The sequence below is a fragment of the Rhinolophus sinicus genome, linkage group LG07 (genome assembly GCF_036562045.2).
Source record: "Rhinolophus sinicus isolate RSC01 linkage group LG07, ASM3656204v1, whole genome shotgun sequence".
Lineage (NCBI taxonomy): Eukaryota > Metazoa > Chordata > Mammalia > Chiroptera > Rhinolophidae > Rhinolophus > Rhinolophus sinicus.
Window position 1 is genome coordinate 26,078,582 of NC_133757.1, and position 23,044 is coordinate 26,101,625.

At 38.0% G+C, this 23,044-nt stretch overlaps 1 protein-coding gene and 1 pseudogene across 4 annotated transcripts in view; one reads left to right on the forward strand and one right to left on the reverse strand.

The window, feature by feature from the left end:
- The window catches only part of ARHGAP19 (Rho GTPase activating protein 19), a 49,085-nt gene that overhangs the window by 2,150 nt on the left and 23,891 nt on the right, over positions 1-23,044 (forward strand). For 2 of the 4 annotated variants that reach the window (XM_019724794.2, XM_019724793.2), the window contains exons 1-6: positions 11,087-11,184; positions 14,055-14,320; positions 15,237-15,317; positions 16,869-17,078; positions 19,643-19,869; positions 21,934-22,020. In XM_019724794.2, the coding sequence (XP_019580353.1) occupies positions 11,156-11,184; positions 14,055-14,320; positions 15,237-15,317; positions 16,869-17,078; positions 19,643-19,869; positions 21,934-22,020 (900 nt within the window). In that variant the 5' untranslated portion in view covers positions 11,087-11,155. Of the gene's footprint in view, positions 1-11,086; positions 11,185-14,054; positions 14,321-15,236; positions 15,318-16,868; positions 17,079-19,642; positions 19,870-21,933; positions 22,021-23,044 lie in introns of those variants that run through there. The other 2 variants (XM_019724792.2, XM_019724791.2) reach the window with 1 other exon arrangement.
- Positions 4,484-5,021, reverse strand: LOC109443897 (small ribosomal subunit protein uS8; annotated as a pseudogene).

A 23,044-nucleotide genomic window follows, 5' to 3' on the forward strand; every position in this document is an offset into this window, starting at 1 on the left:
TGGGCAGCCGGATGGCTCAGTTGGTTAGAGCACGAGCTCTGAACAACAGGGTTGCTGGTTCGATTTCCACATGGGCCAATGAGCAGCGCCCTCCACAACTAGACTGAAGGACTACTTGGAGCTGATGGGCCCTGGAGAAACACACTGTTCTCCAATATTCCCCAATTAAAAAAAAAAGTGTACATTTTGTTGGCACCTCTGGTATGTTAGAATTTAGTAGAATGAGCTTATTTTCATTGCCTCAGTGTAAATCAGTAAAACACTTTAGTTTGATGTGTCTTCAGTCTCAATTATACTGAATAGGAGTTTCCAAGTCTTGTGAAGCTGAGTTATGAGCTCGCACCGAGCTCCTTCCCTAGTTGAGATGGGCGTGGTTGAATGTGTTGTTTAATATTTTATAGGAAGAGTTTTCCATTCTTGGAGCTGCCTATAAATCGTTGCCGGGAAACTGTAGCGGGGATTAATAAATTTGATTAGATCATTCCTTATGCTCCTGTAAAACTTTGAATTGTGATGAAGACAAAATACTATTCCGTAGCAGTAGTTTGGATTCCTTTAGAGGATGTTGCCAACTGAATGTAAATTTTGTAATGGTATTAGTTACGTGATCAACAGGTATTCACAGAATCTTATCTGAACCTGAAACTTATCAATTCCGTGTTGTAAAAGAGAAGTTGGGTTTCTGTAAGGCTTTTTGAGGGCAGGACATGTGAAGATTTTTATTACTTATTCCTAACTTGGCTTAGCTTTGCTTTGTTTAGGTGGTCAATAATGAATGAATAAGAGTCTCTGTCATTTCTAAGATATAAAATATTACTTTGTGGTGATAAATACCATACAAATTATTTTTTGCCCTGCAGATATTAACCTTTCTGATGTTCTGTTGATGGTGTGGCCCCTTGTAGTCTGTAAAGAAGAGGAAAGACTTGTCTGATTTGCACAGATCAATACAATTTTATATTAGTTTCAGGTATACAGCATAGTGATTCGATATTTATATTCCTTATCATGTGATCACAGTAAATCTAGTAACCATCTGTCACCATACAAGTTATTATGATAATATTGACTGTCTTCCCTGTGCTGTACATTCATATTTGCATGTTGATGGAGAATATGTGGTCATTGTTTTGAACCATCTAGTTTTCTATTTCTTCATCATTATTTTAAGCCTGCTCCTATTAATTAGAAATGCTTTAAGTTATTTTAATCAAAGAATTAAATAAGAAAAAATTGCTCTGTCCATAAAGATTTTGAAGTTATATTTTGACCTGTTGATGATAAACACCCCCTGCCCTCTGTTGCTGGCCTTTGTCAGGTAGAAGGATGTTTTCAAATTTAACTCACTTCACTAATTATACCTTCAAGTTAAGTGAATCATACTGAAGGGGAATCCACAAATAGAAGCTGTCTACTCTACCAATAGTGGTATGAAAATAAGGAAACTCTTAAGGGTCAAAGAGAGAAAAAGCTAATGTAGGAAAGGAAATATAGCCACCTCCCGCGTAATTGACAGTGGGAAAATACAGCTCAGTGCTTTTGAATTGAAAAGGGACATAAAAAGGAAGTGCTAACTATTATTAGATGAAGAGGGGAAATTGATAACAAAGGGTTGCGGGCTTTTTAACCTCAGTATTTACTGGAAAAAGAGAAACCCGCTGTGAACCAGAAAAAGCAAACAGGAACATATAGGGGTGGAGGGAGGCAAAGCAAGCGGTGGTAGTGATAGCACTTGTGAACAGTTGGTGACAGTTAATATGCCAGCAGTGTCCAAGTTTTGGGGCCCAAGCCTGCTCCTGGAACTTAAGAACAGCTTAGGAACAGACTGTGGGATGCTTGCATCCCATTTTGGAAATGATTTTGGAGGATAAGGAAGGCGCCTGCAGATGGGGAAAGGGTCCTCCATCCGGCTAATTTACATACACCTTAGAGTATGGAATATTGGTGACTAAACACATGACTTCCTGAAGCCTTTTTTGTTCCACTGTTCTTTCTCTAATAAAACAGCAATGTGGCCCTTCAACAAAAGTGATAGGTGGAACCTTTATTGATCTTAGGGAGGCTTGTCTGTTCTCACATGAACAAGTTAAGTGGGAAAATATGGTTTAAATATCTGAATCTAGTTTTGTATTTGTGCTGTCAAATTCTATCTGAAGGGTAATGAGTAGATTCTTCAGGGATCTTTCTGGAATCTCAATCTTTTTATTTTACATTTTAATCAATTACCTGGCTTAGAGAGTTTGATCATTATATTTGTAGATAAGGCCAGTCTTGGTGGAAGGAGGTGGGGGAGGAAGAAAACAGAATTTTAAAATTAAACTGGTAAGTGGCTAACCTTTCTCTGTGTCTAACCTTTGGTTGTAGAGCTTGTGAGATTAAAAAATGTTAAAGGAGGTTTCTGGTTGGTTGTGTGGAAGGTCCTTAGAGAGTGATGATCTTTTTTTGTTTTAATTGCAAGTCCTAATTGCAAGTCCAGAAACGATTGTAGATGGGTTTGGGGAGACTGACTCCATTCAGACTCACAAGAAGCCAAGTGATATATGCAAATTTGGTAATTTATATGAGGAATATAGAACATATGGATGTCAGTTTGCTAGCACATTTTATCCTTGGGAGAGGCACACTACACTTGATTAGATCCTTCCTTCCTTCCTTCCTTCCTTCCTTCCTTCCTTCCTTCCTTCCTTCCTTCCTTCCTTCCTTCCTTCCTTCTTTCCCTCCCTCCCTCCCTCCCTCCCTCCCTCCCTCCTTCCTTCCTTCCTTCCTTCCTTCCTTCCTTCCTTCCTCAGCACTTATCAGCACTTTCTACCTGAAGATACCCTGTGGTTACCTTGAGTGAACCCTCTTAACTATGCCATCTTCTAGGGTGAATTGTTTCTAGAACTTGCATTCATTTTGTGCTGCAGTCTTGCTAGTTTTACCTAATATATCAGTCAGGATTCACTAGGACACAGAAATTGTACAGTAATTTGAACAAAGAACATTTAACATAAAGAGTTATTAATTATAACAGGGGATTGGAGTAAAAAGGGATTAGCTAATAAGAAGTAAATAGATCTCTAAAGAATATACGAATATCAGAATTAGCTGTACAATGTACACGTATGTCAGATCATCACGTTGTACACTTTAAATATCTTACAATTTTATCTGTGAATTATACCTTCATAAAGCTGGGGGAGGGGGGAACAATCAGCTATAATTCTTAGAGCTGAGATAGAATGTGGAAGGCAGAAGTCCCCTAGTGCAGAGGTCTAGACCTTGTTGGAGAAGGCATGGTCATGGCTTGCTGAATGGGAGAGACGTTGCAGTGGTAGAACTTGTTGGAAATTCAGTTTATGGAACCTGCTAGAAATGCACCTGTTAGGCTCCGTTGGAAAACTGTTTATAGGGAGGAGCCTGGGAAGGCTCCCGCCTCCGGGGTGCTGTGGATTGCTGTATACTGCAGGCGTCCATCACTGGAGAAGCCGCCGAGGCGGCTGGAGCTGACGCTGCAGAAGCTGCGCTTACACTGCAGGGACTTGCCTAGAGGAGCACCCTGGAACCAGAGGGGAAGGCCCTTCCTCCTGCGCTGTCTGGCCAGGGTCCTTTATTACTAATGCTTCACATCGTGCCAGCTGGAAAAGGAAACCTATTTAAAGGCTCCGGCTCCATTTTTGCAGAGTAGGCAATGACGGGTGAGAGGCAATTGATAACTGGTGCATGCGGAGAGTCTTCCTTATCTCCAAATTCAATGCTTCTCTTCCTGTACCACTTCCTAAGTCTACTTATAGAAAAGTATGAGGGAGTGTGTAGGATCTGAATGAATGAGGAGGGACAGAAACAAATCAGAGAGGGCAAGAAGGTAATTGGTTAAATTTGCACTGAGACTCTTATTTGCTTGTAAGCTTGTAAAAGTCTACATGCATTCCAAATGGAATGAGAGTTTCCTGGAACATTGAACCTGAAGCAAGACTGTTAAATTATATTTAACTTAACAACTATTGTTTATATTTTATTTTTTGGAGGTATGCTGATGTTTAAGATATATGGTATTATTGGTCTCTGCAGTTTCAAACTTGCAAAGATTCTGGAGGGTATGTTGTTTATTGATACTTTTCCCTCAACAAAAGCATTCCGTGTGGTTGAGCAAGCTACTTTGGCATTCACATTTCCCTTTCTTTTTACATGGGGCTACTGGTATGTAGTTATATGGAGTTTTAGAAATTTGTGTTTGTAATGATATATAAAAGTTTAAAAGAGTTAACTACATTTCTGCCTAGGCTGGGTATTTCTTACATATGAATCTTTTGAACAGGGTAGTTTTTAGTTATAATTATCAGTTGAGTATATCCTCTTATCCTGAATTTAGATTTAATAGCAGCATAACACAGCATTAAGCTTGGAAGTTTTATTCTTATTTTATTTAAAAAAAAAATTTTATTGGGGAATATTGGGGAACAGTGTGTATCTCCAGGGCCCATCAGCTCCAAGTCAGTATCTTTCAATCTAGTTGTGGAGGGTGCAGCTCAGCTCCAAGTCCAGGCGCTGTTTTCTTCTTCTTTTTTTTTTTTTTTTCCCGTCCTTTGAGGCATTTTATTTGTGCGTATGTATTACATCCCTCGAAAAAAAATCCCAGGATTTTCCCTCCTGTGTGTTTGTGTCTTGCTTCTTCATGGTCCATGATGCCCGCTGAGGTTGTCAGTACAATGAAACCAAATTGGCGGGACGGGAACAGGTTGTTCTGCCATTTTTCTAGATCTTTGAGTTGTGTATCAAATCTGGGGCTGATGACTCCACACTTGGTTAACCTGCCCATGAAGTTCACAACAATTTTCCCTGCTCTGTGATCATCAGTGATTTCAAATTCACCAATGTAACCGTGCTTCACCATCACAGTTAGAAACCGGACGATGACCTTGGAGCACGATGACCTTGGAGCACGGCCTGATAAGAACCTGGTGTTTGCCTCGCTTCTCGGCATTGTTGATGCTCTCGAGAGCATCGGCCAGGACGTTCATGTGCACCATTGTGGCCGCCCGGGAAGATGGCGGAAAGAGCCAGTCGCTGTTCTCAGTCTTTAGTTGCAGGGGGCGCAGCCCACCAGGATTGAACCAGCAACTCTGTTGTTGAGAGCTCACATTCTAACCAACTGAGCCATCCGGCCGCCCCATCACTTCTAGTTTTAAAGGAGTTTTAGCAAATGCCCTAAGAACTCTTTAAGGCTAACACATACATGTAAATGCAATAAAACAAAATTGTTTGCAACCTAATTTTCAAAGTCATCTCATTGGACCTTCTAGATGCCATGTGCACCTGGAATTGGCCACTTGCCTTTTTGAAAATAGAGGTAATGGAGAAAAGAAATAAATAGAATCTTTTTGTGCTTAGTGACTTTTAAGCTTCTGGAGGCCAGAGGCTTACCTTAGTTTCTTGTCCCCATACTTACAATTTCTTAAAATTACAAAGCACTTAGTAGATCATGATTAGTTTGATTTTAAATGACACATGACTGGCTGTGATTTCTTGTTTGGCTACTGTGTATCTCAGAAAAGCAATTCACCTTCTTAGGCTAGTCTATGAAGAGACTTGTGATTAGGTTTGTAGAATATTGACTAAAGTATAGAATCTCTTAAGAATTTTCAGTATGTGAACTTGTATAGATATGAACAAGTCACGTGCCAGAGCAAAAGTATTTGCTGTCTCTTGGATAGTATCAGTCTGGACTTTGGAACAAGTGGGTTGAGAAGTAGTCTTTTGGAACCTAATCTGATCTTATATAGAAATACTTTGAGAGTTTTAATTGCCTGAGGCTCATGGCATTTAAAGTTTAAAGTCTAGGAAAAGAGTCTCCTGAAGCTTTGACTACTTTTTTGAGAGATAAACAGCTTTTCGATAGTGACAAGAGAGACACTGTATTATCAACAAGGCATCCTGGAACTTTATCCAAATAAATAGGAACTGTTGGTGTTACTTTTCTAATACAAGTAAACGTTCTTCCTACTGTACACCAGCCTGGGGGAGAAAAATTAGGAGAGGCGGCAGCAAGAGAATCCTAGTTGTCCTTCAGTATCTGCAGGGGATTGGTTCTAGGACCCCTCCAATACCAAAATCCATGTATGCTCCAGTCTCTTACATAAGATGGTGTAGTATTTGCATATAAGCTACATACGTCCTTCCGTATACTGTAAATCATCTCTAGATTACTTACAATACCTAATACAATGCAAATGCTGTGTAAATAATTATACTGTATTATTTAGGGAATAGTGACAAGAAAAAAAGTTGTACATTTTCAGTTTAGACCCAACCATCATAGACCTAACTACGTAATACACATCAGCAACAACGTACCATTTGTTTTTCAAATGTTTTCTATTCACAGTTGGTTGAATCTGCAGGTGTGAACCTGCCAATATAGAGGAGTGACTGTAAGAACAATTCTTGTGACGCCCAAAAGAATAAAAACTGATTAGTAATTATATGTCAATAAATTTGTGTTATTGCTACTCTGAGGAAGAATAATTAGCCTTCTTGACTGAGAACATTGCATTGTCATTCCATAGGGCAAAATCGTCGGTCAGGTTTCCAAAAATGTTTAGGTTGAGAGGGAAGCAATCAAGAATTCTTTCATCTCTAGTTCACTGGTTTAATTCAGATCAAGTTGCTCTAGTAATTTGAAATTAGTTCAAGTTGAAATCAAATATAACAGCTAAATATGTTTTTGCAGACATTGGAATCTAAATTAGAGATAAGATGTCCATATTACAGAAGCTTGGGCAGCTACTTTTAAGGGCAGACCTTAGATGTAAATGTTTCAGAATTTTTGTCTAAGTAGTTGGATATTGTTTCCTGAAATTTTATGGTACTGCTTATCAACTTTGAACTGGTTTTGTTATAAAAAAAGAAAACAGAACCCTGCCAGCTTGGGCACATGGGGCCCGTTTTGTTCTTTCCCTTTATGAGCAGATTTAATGATACCAGTTTAAGTTTGATATGTAGAAAAAGGAAGAATGATAGCCTCTTGCTTAATACTTGTATGTATTCCTATCCAACAGCTCTCTAATAAAGTGATACATTTAAAGCCATGTTTCTGAGCCATGTTTCTGAGCCGTGTTTCACAGGGTTGAGAAAGCAATAAGAGAGTGCATACTTCTCTTAAGTTAGGTTTAGACAACTTTAAATATAGCTCGTATTTTGATGTTGCCAGATTGTGGTTCTTGGAGCAAATCAAGTTAAGCAATTCACTAGGGAGGAAACATTTTGTTTTGTGGCTATGCAGTTTTGGTAGTAGTAAGCCAAAAGATACTTCTGCAGGATACAGTTTTTTCCCCCCCTCTAACTGCCTTGGTCTTTTTAGATTCATGGGTTCAATATGTCTCAAAAACACTTGCATTTTATTTTTCTATAATTGACTTTTTTTAACTGTGGATTGTTTCTAGTCCTTTCACTAAGCGTATCACCTTTCATGTAGGGCTCCATCTAGTGGTAAAAGTTATCATTCATTGCAGACTATAAGTAGGTTATAAAAATTATCCTTTTTAAAGGGTAGGTCGTGCCTCTGCCACGCTTTGGGGATAGTTGCCTAATATAGTCACTTAAATACGGAAGCCTTTTGCTAGCTTTGTATGCCTACATACCTAACTGCTAGTTCTCCCAGTTCTGGCCATCTATGCAAAACTTTTATGATGAGGAAATTAACTTGTATGTACTTTGGTTTTTCTATGATATTTTTTACATGAAGGTATAGCAAAATTTACGTCAAAACTACTTGGTTTCTTAAAAACTTTTGTCAATGCAAGGTGTTGCTTATACATACAAGTATATAGAATTATATAATCAATACTCTTTGCCTGTTATCCAACTTCAACACATCTTAACATTTCTCATATTTACTTCAAATGAATTCCTCTCTTTTCCCCATAGCTCAGTGATTTTACACAAGAACATTGCTAGCACTAGAAACTCCCCGCACGTTTTCATGCCTCCTTTTAATCACTAACCCCCAATGTTAACAATTATCCTACATTTTATGGTAAATACACCTTTGCGTCTCTTTCTAATTTTACCACTTAAGCAAATATCTCTAAATAGTATGGTTTTTTTCTCTTTCTAAAATTTGATATAAATGGCATTATATAATAAGCAGTATTCTGTGTGTGTGTGTAATTTTGCTCATTATATGTGAGAGTCATCTATGATGGTGCATATAATTGGAGTTTGTCCATTTTCATTGCTGTAAGATGTGCCATTATATATGCCACAATTTGTAAACCATCCTACTGGACATTTTGCTTCCAATTTTGGCTGTTTAGAAATTAACGTTTGGATAAACATTCTTATTTATGATTTTTGGTGAACTTGTGACTGCACATGTTAGGCAGGGACTAGAATTGTTGGATCATCTACTCTCTTGCTTGACTTTAGTAGATAAGACCGGTTTTCCAAAATGGTTATACCAATTTATAGCCCCCTGTCGGTATACAACAATTGCTATTCCTTTCTTTAAATCTCAGTTATGTCAATCTCTTTAATTTTAGCCATTCTGTTAGACAATAATATGTCATTGTTTTTTAATTTTCATTTCCCTGATGTCTAATAATATTGAGCAGTTTTTTCCATGAATATATTGGCCATTTGGCTATTCTTTTTTTAAATGAGATTTTTATTGAAATCTCATGACAGTTTTTCTGTTGGATCATTATTTTTTCTTATTGATTACTAGGAATTCTTAATAAAATCAGGATATGAGCCATTTTTTTGATATATATATCTCAAATTTTCCCTCTCTGTGGCTCGCTTTTTCACTTTCTTAATGGTGTCTTTTGATGAACACAAGTTCTTATTTTAATGAAGTCATATGTATTCATCTTTTTCTTTGTGGTTCATATTTTTTATATATTATTTACAAATTATTTCACCACCTTGAGTTTAAGAATGTATTCTTCTATATTACCTTCTAGTAGGTTTATTGTTTTGCTATTCACCTTTAGCGCTACAATTCACCTGTATATATAGTGTGAGATAGGTGTCAATTTTCATTTTTGCTTTCTGTAGATGTTCAGGTGTCCCAGCACCATTTAGTGAAAAGGTCATCCACTCCCCACTGATTGGCAGTGCTACCTTTATCCTGAATCCAGTAAAGAAAGTAGAAAAAAGGAAGTAATAAAGATAAGAGCAGAAATTAATAGAGGGATTCAACAAAAACGAAAGCTAGAACATTGACAAAGCTAATAAAATTGATAAACCTCTCTAGTAAGATTCATAAATTAAGATTCATAAATTAAATGAAATAAACAGAAATTAATGAAATAAACAACAAACATGTAATAGAGGGATTCAACAAAACCGAAAGCTGGAATCTTGACAAAGCTAATAAAATTGATAAACCTCTAGTAAGATTCATAAATTAAAAAAGAGAGAAATCATGAATTACCAATATCAGGAAAAAGAGGATAGCCCTCGGGAACCTAGACACATTAAAAAGGTCCTAAGAGGAAATTATGCCAATAAAGCGTATGCCAATAAAGTTTGAAATTTATGTGAAATAGACAAATTCCTAGACATATACAACTTACCAAAATTAATACAAGGAGAAGTAGAAAATTCGAATAGTCTGTAACACAATAAATTGAATATATAATTAAAAGCCTTCTCACAAAGAACACTGTAGGTCTAGATGGTTTCATCAGCCAATTTTATCAAGCGTTTAAAGAAGAAATAACAATCTCACAAACTTTTTCAGAAAATAGAAAAATAAGACACACTCTCCAACTAACTTTATAAGGCTAGTACAACCTTGATTAAAATCTTAATGAAGGCAGTACAAGAAAGGACAATTCCAATGACAGTCTCACTTATCAATGTATATGAAGAAACCTAAACAAAGTATTAGCAAACTAAATTCAACAATTTATAAAAATGAGAATACATCATAACAACATTGGGTTTATGCTAGAAATGCAAGGTCAGTTTAACATTAGAAAATTAATCAGTGTTATTCACCACATTAACAAAATAAAGGAGAAAAATCATATGATCATCAATAGATGCAAAAAATATTTGATAAAATTAAGCACTGACTCATGATTATGAATAAATAAATAACACTTATCAAACTAGGAATAAAAAGATGTTGCCTGAATCTGATAGTCTTTGCCAAAATGATGGATGGTGAAAGATACTATTTTTTCAATTTGCTTTACCCTGAAAACTTCTAAAGTTGAGATTCTTTTCATGTTTATTTAGGTCCTCTCTTCTATGAATTACTTGAGCCTATCGTTTGATGAATTTTCTATTGAGTTGAGTGTATTTTTCTTATAAATTTTCGGCATACTGACAAATTCTAAATACAATCCTTTTATATGCATAACAAATATTATTTTCCGGTTTATGGCTTATCTTTTATTTTATTATTATTTTTAAAGTCTTAAATTTATTTGTTTATTTATTATGAATGGATAGTATGTTCACACGAATCAAAAATCCAGAAAGTACAAAAGAGCATACAGTGAAAAGTTCTCTCCCATTCCTGTGCTTTCATCCAGTTCCTCTCTCCAGAGGCATTGTGACTTCATTTTGTTTAAAAGAACTTTGTTTATAATGTCATATGTTGTACAGAAATTTTAAATTTTAATATAGTTAAAGGAATCAATCTTCTCTTTGTGGATTGTGCTTTTAATGTCTTGTTTAAGGGAACTTTCTTTTGCCTCATTAATTTCTTCTATACTATTTTCTAAAATTTTCAAGTTTGACTTTCCGTATGTAGATCTTTATTCTGTCTGGAATTTATTATTATTATTTGTGTGTGTGTGTGTATGGTGTGAGGTAGGGATCACTTTTCCCTCTGTCTTGGAAAACTGCTTATACTTGCCCTTGTACTCTTACATTATGTGATTGTTTCATCTGATACAACTTTCAGGGTGAGGGGCGACTGCTGTTGAACTTCATCTACGCGTTGGCAAATACTAAGTAATCCAGATTCTCATTTCTGTTTTGTTCCTACTTGCAGATGAGTACTTCAAGTCCTTATAAGTCCTGCCTTTCAGGCCCCATAATGTGCCCTTGTGTCCTCTGACATGCCCGGAATTTGTGTAGGCTGTGACGGGGCAGGGAAAGGAGGGTTCCTTTGTCCCAAACAAGGCAAAAGCTTTTTTCCTGTCTCTTCGATTTACCAATGCCTCATCAGAAGCTTTCAGCAGTTATGTAAGAAATTCATTTTTTTTCTTGAACTTGAGCAAACTTAGTTTATTTTAAAATATGATACTGTAGAGTGAGAAGTTGTTTTTGTTTAAATATAGTATTTTTTTCCTTTAGTCCTAGAAATCTCTTAGATTTTTACCTATGCTTCTTGATAGTCTCAGCTTTATATCGTCGTATTGTGTATTCCGTGGAAATGGATTAGCAGGCTTCATGATATGGGGACAATTTAAAAACATAACTCGCTATATCCGTTTTTTCCCTCTCTCAGCTTCCATTTTACTTCTTTTTTAACCCTTTCTCTCCCTTACATCTTGTCTTTCCAGATGCTCTACTCAGAAAAGGTGAGGAAGAGAGGAAAACACTAGGTTAAAGAAATTAAAGTGGGGTAAAACAAGACTGAGTGATCGTGGGAAGGAAGGGGAGAAATATTTGCCTGAAGGGGAAAAGAAACTGAGATTGCTTGTTACTTGCGTGTCAGGATCGCCAAGGTATCTTTTTCTTGTGACTAGGCAGGGGCAGCCTTGACCTGATTTATTCTTCTCCCTATTCTACCTACTTAGGAGGGAGCAGACTTGGGGGCAATGGCCAGGTAGAAAGGATTCTGTTGAGAAATGATATAGCTAGGGCTTTGTGCTTCTAGCTCCTGTTTCGCTTGTGTATTTGATCCAGTTTAATGCTGGAGGGTCAAATGTGATGTAAGTGTTAGAATCTTAGCTGAGTCTTTCTCTGGATAGTAATAAAATAAAGATCTGGAGGTTATATATGAGTATGTGTTTCTACTTGAGGAATATAGTGGATGCTCTACTTGTACATCTATAAGTTAGAACTAATTTGATCTGAAATCTGTTCTTCAGAATTAAAAGGGGTATGAAATCCATAAAATGATGGTATAGACCTGATAAATTATAAGGCTTTCTTCACGGTTAACACATTTCATGATTTTCTGGCTCTCTTAGAGTAGTAATTTCTCATTGGCAGTGATTTTAAACAGTATTTTTATATTGACTCTTGTTTCTTGACTGAAATAAGCTGACGTAAAAAAAGAGGCTTTGTGAACAGTTTAGGATAAAGTTGCTTTTGATTTTAATAGGCTTATAGTATAATCATTGGCATCTTTATATTCATGCAGGAAAAATAACCTGTAAAAAGGTCAAGGAGACAAGTGTTTTAAGTTCTCTTTCTTTGACAACTTTTTGGCTTGAGAATGCACATAAAAATTTTTAATTTTTATGCGAATTCTTATATTACCATTTTAGAGAAAAAAAGGAATTTAGTAGCCACCAAGATTTGGGCTGTTGATTAAAATTGTGTAATAATTTTTCAAGGGAGTAGAGATAAACTGTGGCGTTTCCCCACACCTTGTTTTCATTATGCCATTATTAAAAATTATCTATAAAGTGTTGGCAAAGTGTGTCGTAGAGTAGTTATATTTAGTATTTAGAGGAGTCATTCTTCCTGGAACAGTGCTTTTTTCCCAGAGTGTTTTGGAAGACTCAAGTTGTGATTGTTTTTATTGTATGTTTGTATGAGTCAGGTGAATTTCAACTTTGCCTGACAGATATGATGACTTGTCCCTTCTAGGTTGTGTTATAGCTACTCATCGGTTATATAATAGATGACTGTTTATATAATAAGGGTAGAACAAGCCATTAGAGATAATTGGTAATGGATACAAACAAGTGGTGATGGGTCTGCTCTAAGAGATGGAATAATACAGTTCTTATAGGTAACATTAAAAGTCAAAAGGAGCACAGGAGTTGGGCATTAGGAACAAAGAATAGGGAAGGAAATATTTCTGAGAGTCGAAGGAGCTTTGCTAGGAGTATAACCCGAGTATGTAGGAGTGGAAAACCAGCTAAAATCAGGGGACAACAGAACATAGCTGCTGAGCATTACTCAGTGACAGAAGAGTGAAATTGGAAGCAAAATACTACAGAATTTTCCCAAGTGCCTTGGAGAGAAGACTCTGTCTGAGAAAAGGTTAAACTTAGATGCTAGGCGAGAGGCATCCAGAATTGAAGGATTTTAAAATACAAGCTATTTCTGGACCTGGGCAAGCCTGAATTATCATCTATTTTACGTAACTGTGCCTTCCATTTTAGTGAAGTCTTTTGGTTATGAGGAACAGAATTCAGGAGTGCCTGGCTCAGTAAAGGAGGCTGATGATAAGGAACTAGTTGCCTGTGTAGGGACCCAGGAACCAGAGAGCCCCATGGGTAGAGTAATTGTCTCCAAAATGTCCACTGCACTATTTAGATACAGTTTTAGCTCTTAAATGGTACATGCTTCCCGTCACATGGTTTCTGTGGTATTGGAGACTAATCTAACTGTGGTGCTGACAGCAGTTGACCACTGCATGGGAAATACTGTGTAATACTGGCGGCATTCCCAAGAAGGCCTAAATTTGATGATTACTCCTTGCTGTATTAGGGGGAATAGCTGCAGGCCTGATGTCTTACAAGTATTTAACAGTAGTAATTCAGGGTTTAACTGTTTTAATAAGGAAATGTGGCCAAGTGACTACCAATTCTATAATATTATGCTATTAGATTTGAGAGGGTGTGAGGATCTGTATTTTCCTACAGTATGTGCCTGAAATTAAGAGGCAAATTCAGGGCGTATCATAGAGGCTATCTGGTATCATTTCTCTAAACTAAATTCCTAAGTATCTAGGTGGGTATAACTTAAACAGCGACAAACCCAAATTGTCTTCTTTTGTGCAGTCAGCAGATTCAGGATTAGGTTTTCCAAAAGACCAATATGTAGATTAACCCACAGAAAGAGTGAATAATTGTGTGGCTAAGAGGGCATGAGAAATCCATGTAAAAATGATCCCCCCTCCAAAGATTCTTCTGTTTCATTTTTTTTCCCAGTGATGCCATCTGCAATTTTGTGATCTGCAATGATTCTTCCCTTCGAGGTCAGCCCATTATCTTCAATCCTGATTTTTTTGTGGAGAAACTCCGACACGAGAAACCCGAGGTGTTCACGGAGTTGGTGGTCAGCAATATCACAAGGCTCATCGATTTACCTGGAACTGAGTTGGCCCAGCTGATGGGGGAAGTGGACCTTAAGCTGCCTGGTGGGGCTGGCCCAGCCTCCGGATTCTTCCGGTCTCTAATGTCTCTCAAGCGAAAGGGTAGGAGATGTGTCTGTGAAGGGTGGGCACGTCTCAGCTCTTCCCTGAGCTTCACTCTTCACATCTGCATGTTCACGGAGGAGTATGCTGTGAACCGTAAAGCATTTTTTTCCCTAAGTAGTAAAACCTTAAGTAATTTTCGTAAAAATATGAAAACAGTCTAGATAAACTAAAGCAAATATATCAGTACCTGAGAGATTGACACCATTAGTTTAGGTAGTTATTAGGGGTACCTTGGTTTTTATGCCCTTTTAATATTGTACTAACATAATGTTTTAAAAAACAAAGTTACAAGGCAGGAGAGTACAGTGAAGAAAGTTTGAATATGTTTTCATTGCAGTAGTTAGTTCTCAAATATTTTCATTTTATGGAATGCTTTGATAAGGCAAATACCTATGAATCACCCCCCCAAAAAAAATACCTTCCCAGAAAATAAATTGTAGCACTGCTTTTGATAAGATATGAAAGAGATACTATTTTATTTCATTAAATGTAAGGAAATCATTAACGTAGCAGAAAGTTTAAACATTATAACAGATTAGACCCTGTACCAACTCTAGTGGATAATCTGTTGTGCTTTGACAATTAGGATTCTTAAGTTCTATTTTTTGTTTGTTTTTAAATTAAATATCAACAGTTTGGGTATTGTTCTTAAATACGAAGATGGTCTTTGCCTTCAAGGAACCTACCATCTAATATTAAACTTGCATAGAGTTGATTGAGAGTCGTTTTGGTTGCATTTTCTGGTGTACTTCTAGCTCTAAGGTTTTTGTTTACTGACCTCATGAAAATGAAAACATTTGCTGAACTGTAATATAAGATGCTTGAGTAGTTTTTCGTGTGCTGATTTTGTACTATTTGTGGAACCAAAACATAACCCTGTCCTCTCCTTTCCTTTTTTTTTTTTTTTTTTCAGAAAAAGGAGTAGTATTTGGATCCCCACTGACAGAGGAAGGTATCGCCCAGATATACCAACTAATTGAATTTCTACACAAAAGTAAGACTCCTTGAAATTTTGTTGTTCTTTGTTAATAAAGGATTGTCAGTTTTCTATTGGGAGCTCACATCCTTGAGTTAGTAGGTGCCAATTAACGATCAACAAAGACATTAGTCAGTGATAATTTCAGGTGGCATATTTCGAAATATATTTCCTTTTAAATTTCAATTCATATGGTTGTGTTTTCTCCAAGGATGTATATAAATTAGATAATGTCTATGAAATCATATTTTCCTCCTTGACTTAGACATTTTTTCTGGAAAAATACATTGTCCCTAAAGAATCATAACGTCTATTCAAGGGAGCATGATTTATCACCAAAGGTACTTTGCATCCCTAGAATTCTATGATTAAAATACACTCTTCTGTTAATTCCTGTTTCATTTTTCAGTACTCATGCTGATTATGTCATTGCTCTAAGTACTTGGACAGCTGAGTGTATGTGGAATGTGTGGCATTATATGATGCTTTGATAAATTCAACACAAACATTTATGGCTTATTCTCTGTGGACACGGTGCTAGGAGCTAGAGCAGAGGTTGTAATCTGGCAGCCTAAGGGCTTGATTCATCTACATTCATGTTTTATTTGGTTGGCAAATGATTAAATTAAAAACAAGATCAGTTTATCTGTGTTTTAAAATGGGGAAAGTTGAGGTTTTCGGTTTCTTTGGATGATAGGAAGGTCTAGCATCCTTGGGCCCATTGCCACTTTGACACAATCAGCTAGAACACACGTATGTGCTCTCTAGTTACGATTCCTGTTCATTCATTTAATTTACTGTTACCTGCTTGGCCGTACAGGCATGTGAACGTGGACCCTTCAATTAGGGAGTTATATGAAGATAAATATGTGCCTAAACTGAGCACATGAACTCTCATGCTTCTCCCAGATCAAACCAAAACTATATGTCCTATCTTTTTTATCCCCTTAGATTAGCATAGAACCTAGTTGGGAGGGAAGCATAGTTTAGTTGGGATGACCCTAAGTTTCCGGGACTCTTAGACTGAAAGGTGATGTGACAGGTCAGAGTTCCAATTCCTGGAGCAACACAGAAACTCTAGATTCATTTTGGGCTGGGAAACCATTTACAAGAGCAGCAAACCTCAACAGATGAGCTCAGCCCCTTCGAACAAAGTCTCGGTTGGCCTAAGCGAAGGGGACTTCAGGGGAGATTTGGCTTTTCCTTTAACTTATTTTTCAAGCTCATTTCGATTGTTTACGTTAAATTCAGTCTCCATATGGTGCCTCAGGAGGTTGAATTGAGTGCTGGGCAAGCCACCTCTTAGTCTGGGAGATCTCCAGGTGCTCAGGGATGTCCTAAGCGGCCAGTGGGTTCTAAACTACTCTGTATAAAAAGGCAAAAACCTCCTTCACCGTCTTTGTAAGGGGCCTTTCAACTGTAAAGTAGCTTTTTATGATTTATTTTAATCATACTTTCTCTTTTTGCTTCCCTTTTTCAAGTGTAAAGTAGCCTTTGATGCTTTAGTTTGATCATACTTTCTCTTTTTGCTTCCTTTTTGCCTGTCCTGTTTTCTCCCTTGCTAAACAGACTTGCGAGTAGAGGGCTTGTTTAGAGTACCAGGGAATAGTGTCCGGCAGCAGATTTTAAAGGATGCTCTCAATAATGGAACGGATATTGACTTGGAATCAGGGGAGTTTCACTCCAATGACGTCGCCACCTTGCTGAAGATGTTTCTAGGAGAGTTACCTGAGCCCCTGCTGACACACAAACATTTTCATGCACACCTCAAAATTGCTGGTGAGTATAGGTGGTGAGAAGGAGGTGTAAATACATTTCTTTCAATTTAGTGAAGTCCTTTGGAATTTTCTGTTGTTTGTAATTAATCTACAGCAATACTTCTACTAATGTTGGTTAAGACTTCATGACATTTCTGGACTTCTGTGTGTACCTGTAAGTATGGGCCAGCTAAGTTTGATTTAATCCAATGTTTCTCTTGCTAAATTAGCTCCTTTGAAGATAAGGTCTGGGTTTTATTTATTTTTGCATCCCTGACGGATCCTTGTATAGTGCTTTGAAATTTCAGTTGCTCCGTAAATGTATGCTGTTTATTGGATTGATTTACATACCTGAGAGGCTTGCAGGTGTGCTACATTTGCCTTGGTCTGAGACTTTTGCTAAATGTTATTGTGCCTCATTTGAGATCCTCTCTACTCTTGGAAGTTTGTTTTTTAAAAATAATTTTATTTTTTTCTGAATTGGCAATACATTCATATAATTCAAATTCAAAGGGTTCGCAAGAGTATACCGTGAAAAGCCTCTCTCCCACTCTTATTCCCCAGCACTCAGTTTTTCTTCCTAGAGGCAACCAATGCTAGGATTTCTCATATATCCTTCCAGAGATATTTTATACACTTACAAGTATTTACATTTATTCCTTTTCTCTCTTTTTATGTAATGGTAGGGTGTTATATACATGGTTCTGGGGTTTGCTTTTTTTTTAAATGTATCTTGGAGAATGTTCCATTTTCAGCTCATAATTTCTTCTTTCTCCTTTGTCTGTGTGGTAGGGAATTCGTTCTTAAATTGTATAACTGTTATGCTGCTATAGGCTCTGACTACTTAGTTTTCTGCCCTTGAGCATTTTCCTCTTGCTTCTCATTTTAAGGGAAATATAAGATTTTTCTCTTTTGAATAATTTTTACTACATTAAAAAACTAAGTTTGAATTTCTAAAATCTAGTAAGATTAGATTATTTTAGTGCTATCGGTAGCAATCCAGATGATACAAATGAGTAAATATTACTAGAATGTTACGTAACTTCACAATTAATTTGGAGAGAAATAAAATTGTTGAATCTTTGAAAAAGATATTGATAAGCTCTTTTTATAAGGGTTAAATAAAGAATACTTTTTCTGTTTGCTTTCCTAGTGAGTGAATTTTGTACAATATTTGAAATCCTTCCCTTTACTACCCTGTGAGTCACTGTTCTTTGAGAACATATTGAGGTGTGGTATAGTTGTAGCATTTGAAACGCCTTGCTGATAACTGGAAGAGGGTTTTGTTTTCAATTTCATATTAACAAGAAGCAGTTTGTAGAAATATGACCTGCCTTTCCTAAACCTGGAATTATTATTGCATTTCAGCAGCTTAAACAACACACTGTAATCATTTTCGGATCTATATGAATTATACCCAAATGGTTATTGGTGTCCTTTGAAATTCTGATTATCCAGGGGACTGTTTTACTGATAACCTATGTACTCTGTTAGGGGAGAAACAATGATTCTGACTCCACGAGAAGCTGCCTGGATTATCCTGTTATCAGAGTATAATTCACTCTCTTACTTCCTTTAGCAGTAAATTATCTGGGTGAGGAAAAATAAAGGGGGAGGAATTATTAAAAATATGTGTGGACATATTTTTATTTATCTTGGGTGTACCCCTAGGAGTGGAATTGCTCGGTCATATGGTAACTAACTCTATGTTTAACTTTTTGAGGAACTGCCAAACTGTTTTCCAAAGTGGTTGTACTGTTTTACGTTCTCATCAGCAACGGAGGAGGGTTTAATTTTCTCAGCATTCTTGCCAACACTTGTCATTGTCAGTCTTTTTGATTACAGCCCATACTAGTGGATATGAAGTAGTGTCTCATTGTGGTTTTGATTTACATTTCCCTGATAGCTAATGATGCTGAATTTATGAATGCTTATTGCCTATTTGTATATCTTCTTTTTTTCCCCCCCTCTTTCGTCCACCTCCCCCCACCCTCCCACTCCTGTTCAAGCCGTTGTTTCTCAGTCTAGTTGTGTAGGACACAGCTCCCTGGCCCATGCTGGTATTATGAGCCTTGCGCTCCCCCCCGGCTGAGGCAGTCGGTCGCCAGTCTTCGGTCAGGCAGCGCACGGTAGCTCTCACTGGCTGTTGGCCACTCACGATGGCTGCCAGCCACTCACACTGGCCACCGGCCACTCATGGCAGCACATGGTAGCCCACGGCAGCACACAGCAGCCCACGATGGTTGCCGGCCACTCACGCTGGCCACCGGCTGCTCATGGCAGCACATGGTAGCCCAGGGCAGCACGGCACTCCAACCACCTGAGCCACCGGGCCGGCCCTTGTATATCTTCTTTAGAGGAATATCTGTTCAAGTCTTTGCCCATTTTTTTGGTTAGGTTTTTGTGTTTTTATTATTGAATTGTATTGAAATTATTTTGTTATATTTTGCTATAATCTTTGATTATGTCTGATTCTTTTTTTTCTTTCTTTGATTGGAGTTGAGGGGAAAATAACAGTAGGAGCATTAATTTTTTTTTTTTCTTGTGTTTTCTCCCTTCTTTGCAATCCTCTGTTTTGTCCTCAAGATTTGATGCAGTTTGATGATAAAGGAAACAAGACCAGTGTACCAGATAAGGAGCGGCAAATTGAGGCTCTTCAGTTGCTCTTCCTCATTCTCCCTCCGCCCAATCGTAACTTGCTGAAGTTACTGCTTGATCTCCTGTATCAAACAGCAAAGAAACAAGACAAGAATAAGATGTCTGCCTACAACCTTGCCCTTATGTTTGCACCCCATGTCCTGTGGCCAAAAAATGTGAGTGTTGAGGGGAAGAGTAAAGACTGCTGGGTTTTCTTGGGCTGGGCCTCACCCTGTGACTGTACCCTGATGAGGTTATCAAGGGTCCAAGGTCTAATCTTCAGCTTTACAAGTTTAGGAACTTACTTTATTAGTTCATTTGAGAGTCATCAAACCTGAGGGGCCCAGTTCCTGTTAACCTCTTTTATAAATCAATCTCTGATAAACCTGAATGACAATTTATTAGTGGAAACTCTTAGTGGAAAATTATAGCTACTACTACATAAACTAGAGTACCCATTTAGGCTGGTCAATATGAATTCCTTCTTAACACGAAAGCCTTCTTGGGAAATCAAATTCATTTCTGAAGATTGCATAGTATAAGTTTAGAATAGAGCTATATGATCTTATAGGATAATGTCAGTAAGCTTTTAGATAGGTAACACATGCTAGAACAATCCTGCCTTGTCCCAACTTTTCTATTTCTTGTAGCTATTCTTTCCTTAGATAAAGCCGAATGTGCTTCTTATTACTGAGAACATGACCTTCTCCATGACTCACATGAGAAATAAATTATCTAAAGTCTTTTGAACTAATTCTTGACCTGGAAGCACATGGCTTCATATTCCTGTCCATTCATAATATAGGTTATACTGTAGGAGGGAATTGGGAGCCATGATACCTGGGTTGGAAGCTGAACACCAGCTCTGACCTGTGTTCTTGACCCTTTCTATGCTTAGACTCCTCTGTAAATTGGGCATAATAGTACCTTTCTTACCTGACAAAGTAGTTGGGAAGATAATAGAAATATATAGGACATGGTGACTTATAAAGTATTTTGGGGATATAAGAAATGAGAAGAGGAAGGTAAAGGAGAGAGGTTATGTGGCACGTTTTACCTAACACATAACTAGTGCCAAAATTATATAAAGTTCTGGGTCAGAAATAACATCTGCCCAGAAAAAGGTGGGTGGAGGGTGGGGACGAGGTTGGGGTGGATGTTCAGGTGGTGAGAAGGGGAGGACATACCAACATATGTCCATATTAAGGAGATCAAGCTTCATAATGGAAGGATTTTAGTATATGTGCTGCCGAAGCGAGCACCAATGGAAGGATTTTAGAACCAGCTAACAGACTGTGAAAAAGGAGTGAGCAATCTGTGCCTATAAAGATACATGTTGGGGATGAGTGCTTTGGGATAGTAGAGATGCTGAAGTGCTTAAAACGAGGCAGGAGAGACAAGAGAAGGGAATCAATGACCATTTGACTGTGGGTTTTTTTTTTTTTTTTTAAAGATTTTATTGGGGAAGGGGAACAGGACTTTTTTGGGAAACAGTGTGTACTTCCAGGACTTTTTCCAAGTCAAGTTGTTGTCCTTTCAATCTTAGTTGTGGAGGGTGCCGTTCAGCTTCAAGTTGTTATCCTTTCAGTCTTAGTTGTGGAGGGCACAGCTCAGCTCCAGGTCCAGTTGCCATTGCTAGTTGCAGGGGGCGCAGCCCACCATCCCTTGCGGGAGTCGAGGAGTTGAACTGGCATGTGATTGAGAGCCCATTGGCCAATGTGGGAATCGAACCGGCAGCCTTCGGAGTTAGGAGCACGGAGCTCTAACCGCCTGAGCCACCAGGCTGGCCCTGTTTTTAAGAAACAGATGTCACCTTTGGTATCAGTTAGTAGTGACAGTTCTCTTTTGTCTTTGGAGAAACTCCAGGTTCTCTAAAGATGCAATGTCCTTGGCTGTTGGTGCACATTCTGTTTTTCCTGACTCTTTTCCCTGACTATATCTTTAGCAACTCTGCTTGCATATCTAGTTTTCAAGCAGAATTAGGAAATGAAGATTGCTGCTCAAGGATTGCCTGGTCACTTCAGGGACACGTGGTTCTTCCTAGATTATGTCACTCCAGTGGAAATCTGTTGAAACAAAAAGCCTTTCCAGAATTAAACGCTGTATTAGAGGCACCTTTGTTAGGGATAGAAGCTTTCATATGTTTGAAAGAATAAGATTATTGGTAAGTAAATGGAGTTTTCTGCCTTCCACTTCCCAGCTCTTAATTCCCCCTTTTTGGTTTCTTTTCCTCTGGACAGGCCACTGCAAATGACCTTCAAGAAAATATCGCAAAGTTAAACCATGGGATGGCTTTTATGATTAAACACTCCCAGAAACTTTTTAAGGTAGGTAAGGGATGGGATTTGGGTAGTGACTGGACAAGGAGGATGGCGCAAGGTGGGAACCTAAGCAGGGCTATAAAGATGACTGGTGACTGGATAAGAAAGGCCCTGACTGCGACTGGAAAGCCTGTCAGGCAGGCGGTGGCAAGACCCAGAGGGAACAACCAAGGTGGGGAGCAATAGGGAGGTACCTGGAGGCCGAGCAGGGAGGGCTCTGCCCCCTGGTCTTTGGCTTCACCCCGAGTCATCATCCTTTTCCTTGGAAGGCAGCATATGTTGGTCACTGAGTGCTGCCTGCTTCCTGCCAGTGGACTTCTGAGGGTCTGGCAGCCTTCTTCCATTTTGTACTCTTTGTCCTTTTTAGTCCAAACTAGCAGTGTTTCTGCCGACGTAGTTTTCTCAAGAACTTTGTGGGTCTTAGTGGGAGTCACTCCATGAGACAAAAGCCACATGTACACATATTTTGGAGATAAACCCTCTCTACCTGCTCTCCTGCTGAGAATGCTGAGGGACAATACCTCTAAGCTTCCTAGAGGCCCTGGTTTGAGTGAGAGGATCTGTGAGGCACATCTATACTCTCTTGAAAGGGTTGTGTGACTGAGTATTCTGACCTTTTGATGTTTGTAGATTTTAGCAAAAGGTTGTATAGTCATTTACTTAGCCTTTTTTTTTTTTTTAGAGTGCACTTTCCTGATAGTGAATTTCTTAATTATAGTATCTTTTGCCATATGGAAAGGCTGAGAATTTTGAAGACCGTCCAGATTTGGTTCCTTCCCCCCCCCCCCTTTTTTTTTCTTTCAAATTTTTAATTTTTATTGTGGTAAAATACACATGACAAAATTTACCATCATAACCTTTTCAAAGTGTTCATTAGCACTAATAATACTCATATTGTTGTGCAAAGATCACCACCATCCATCTCTAGAACTCTTCATTTTGCAAAATTGAAATTCTGTATGCATTAAACAATACCTCCCCATTTCCCTGTCCCCCTTGGCCCTGGCAGCTGCCATTCTGCTTTCTGTCT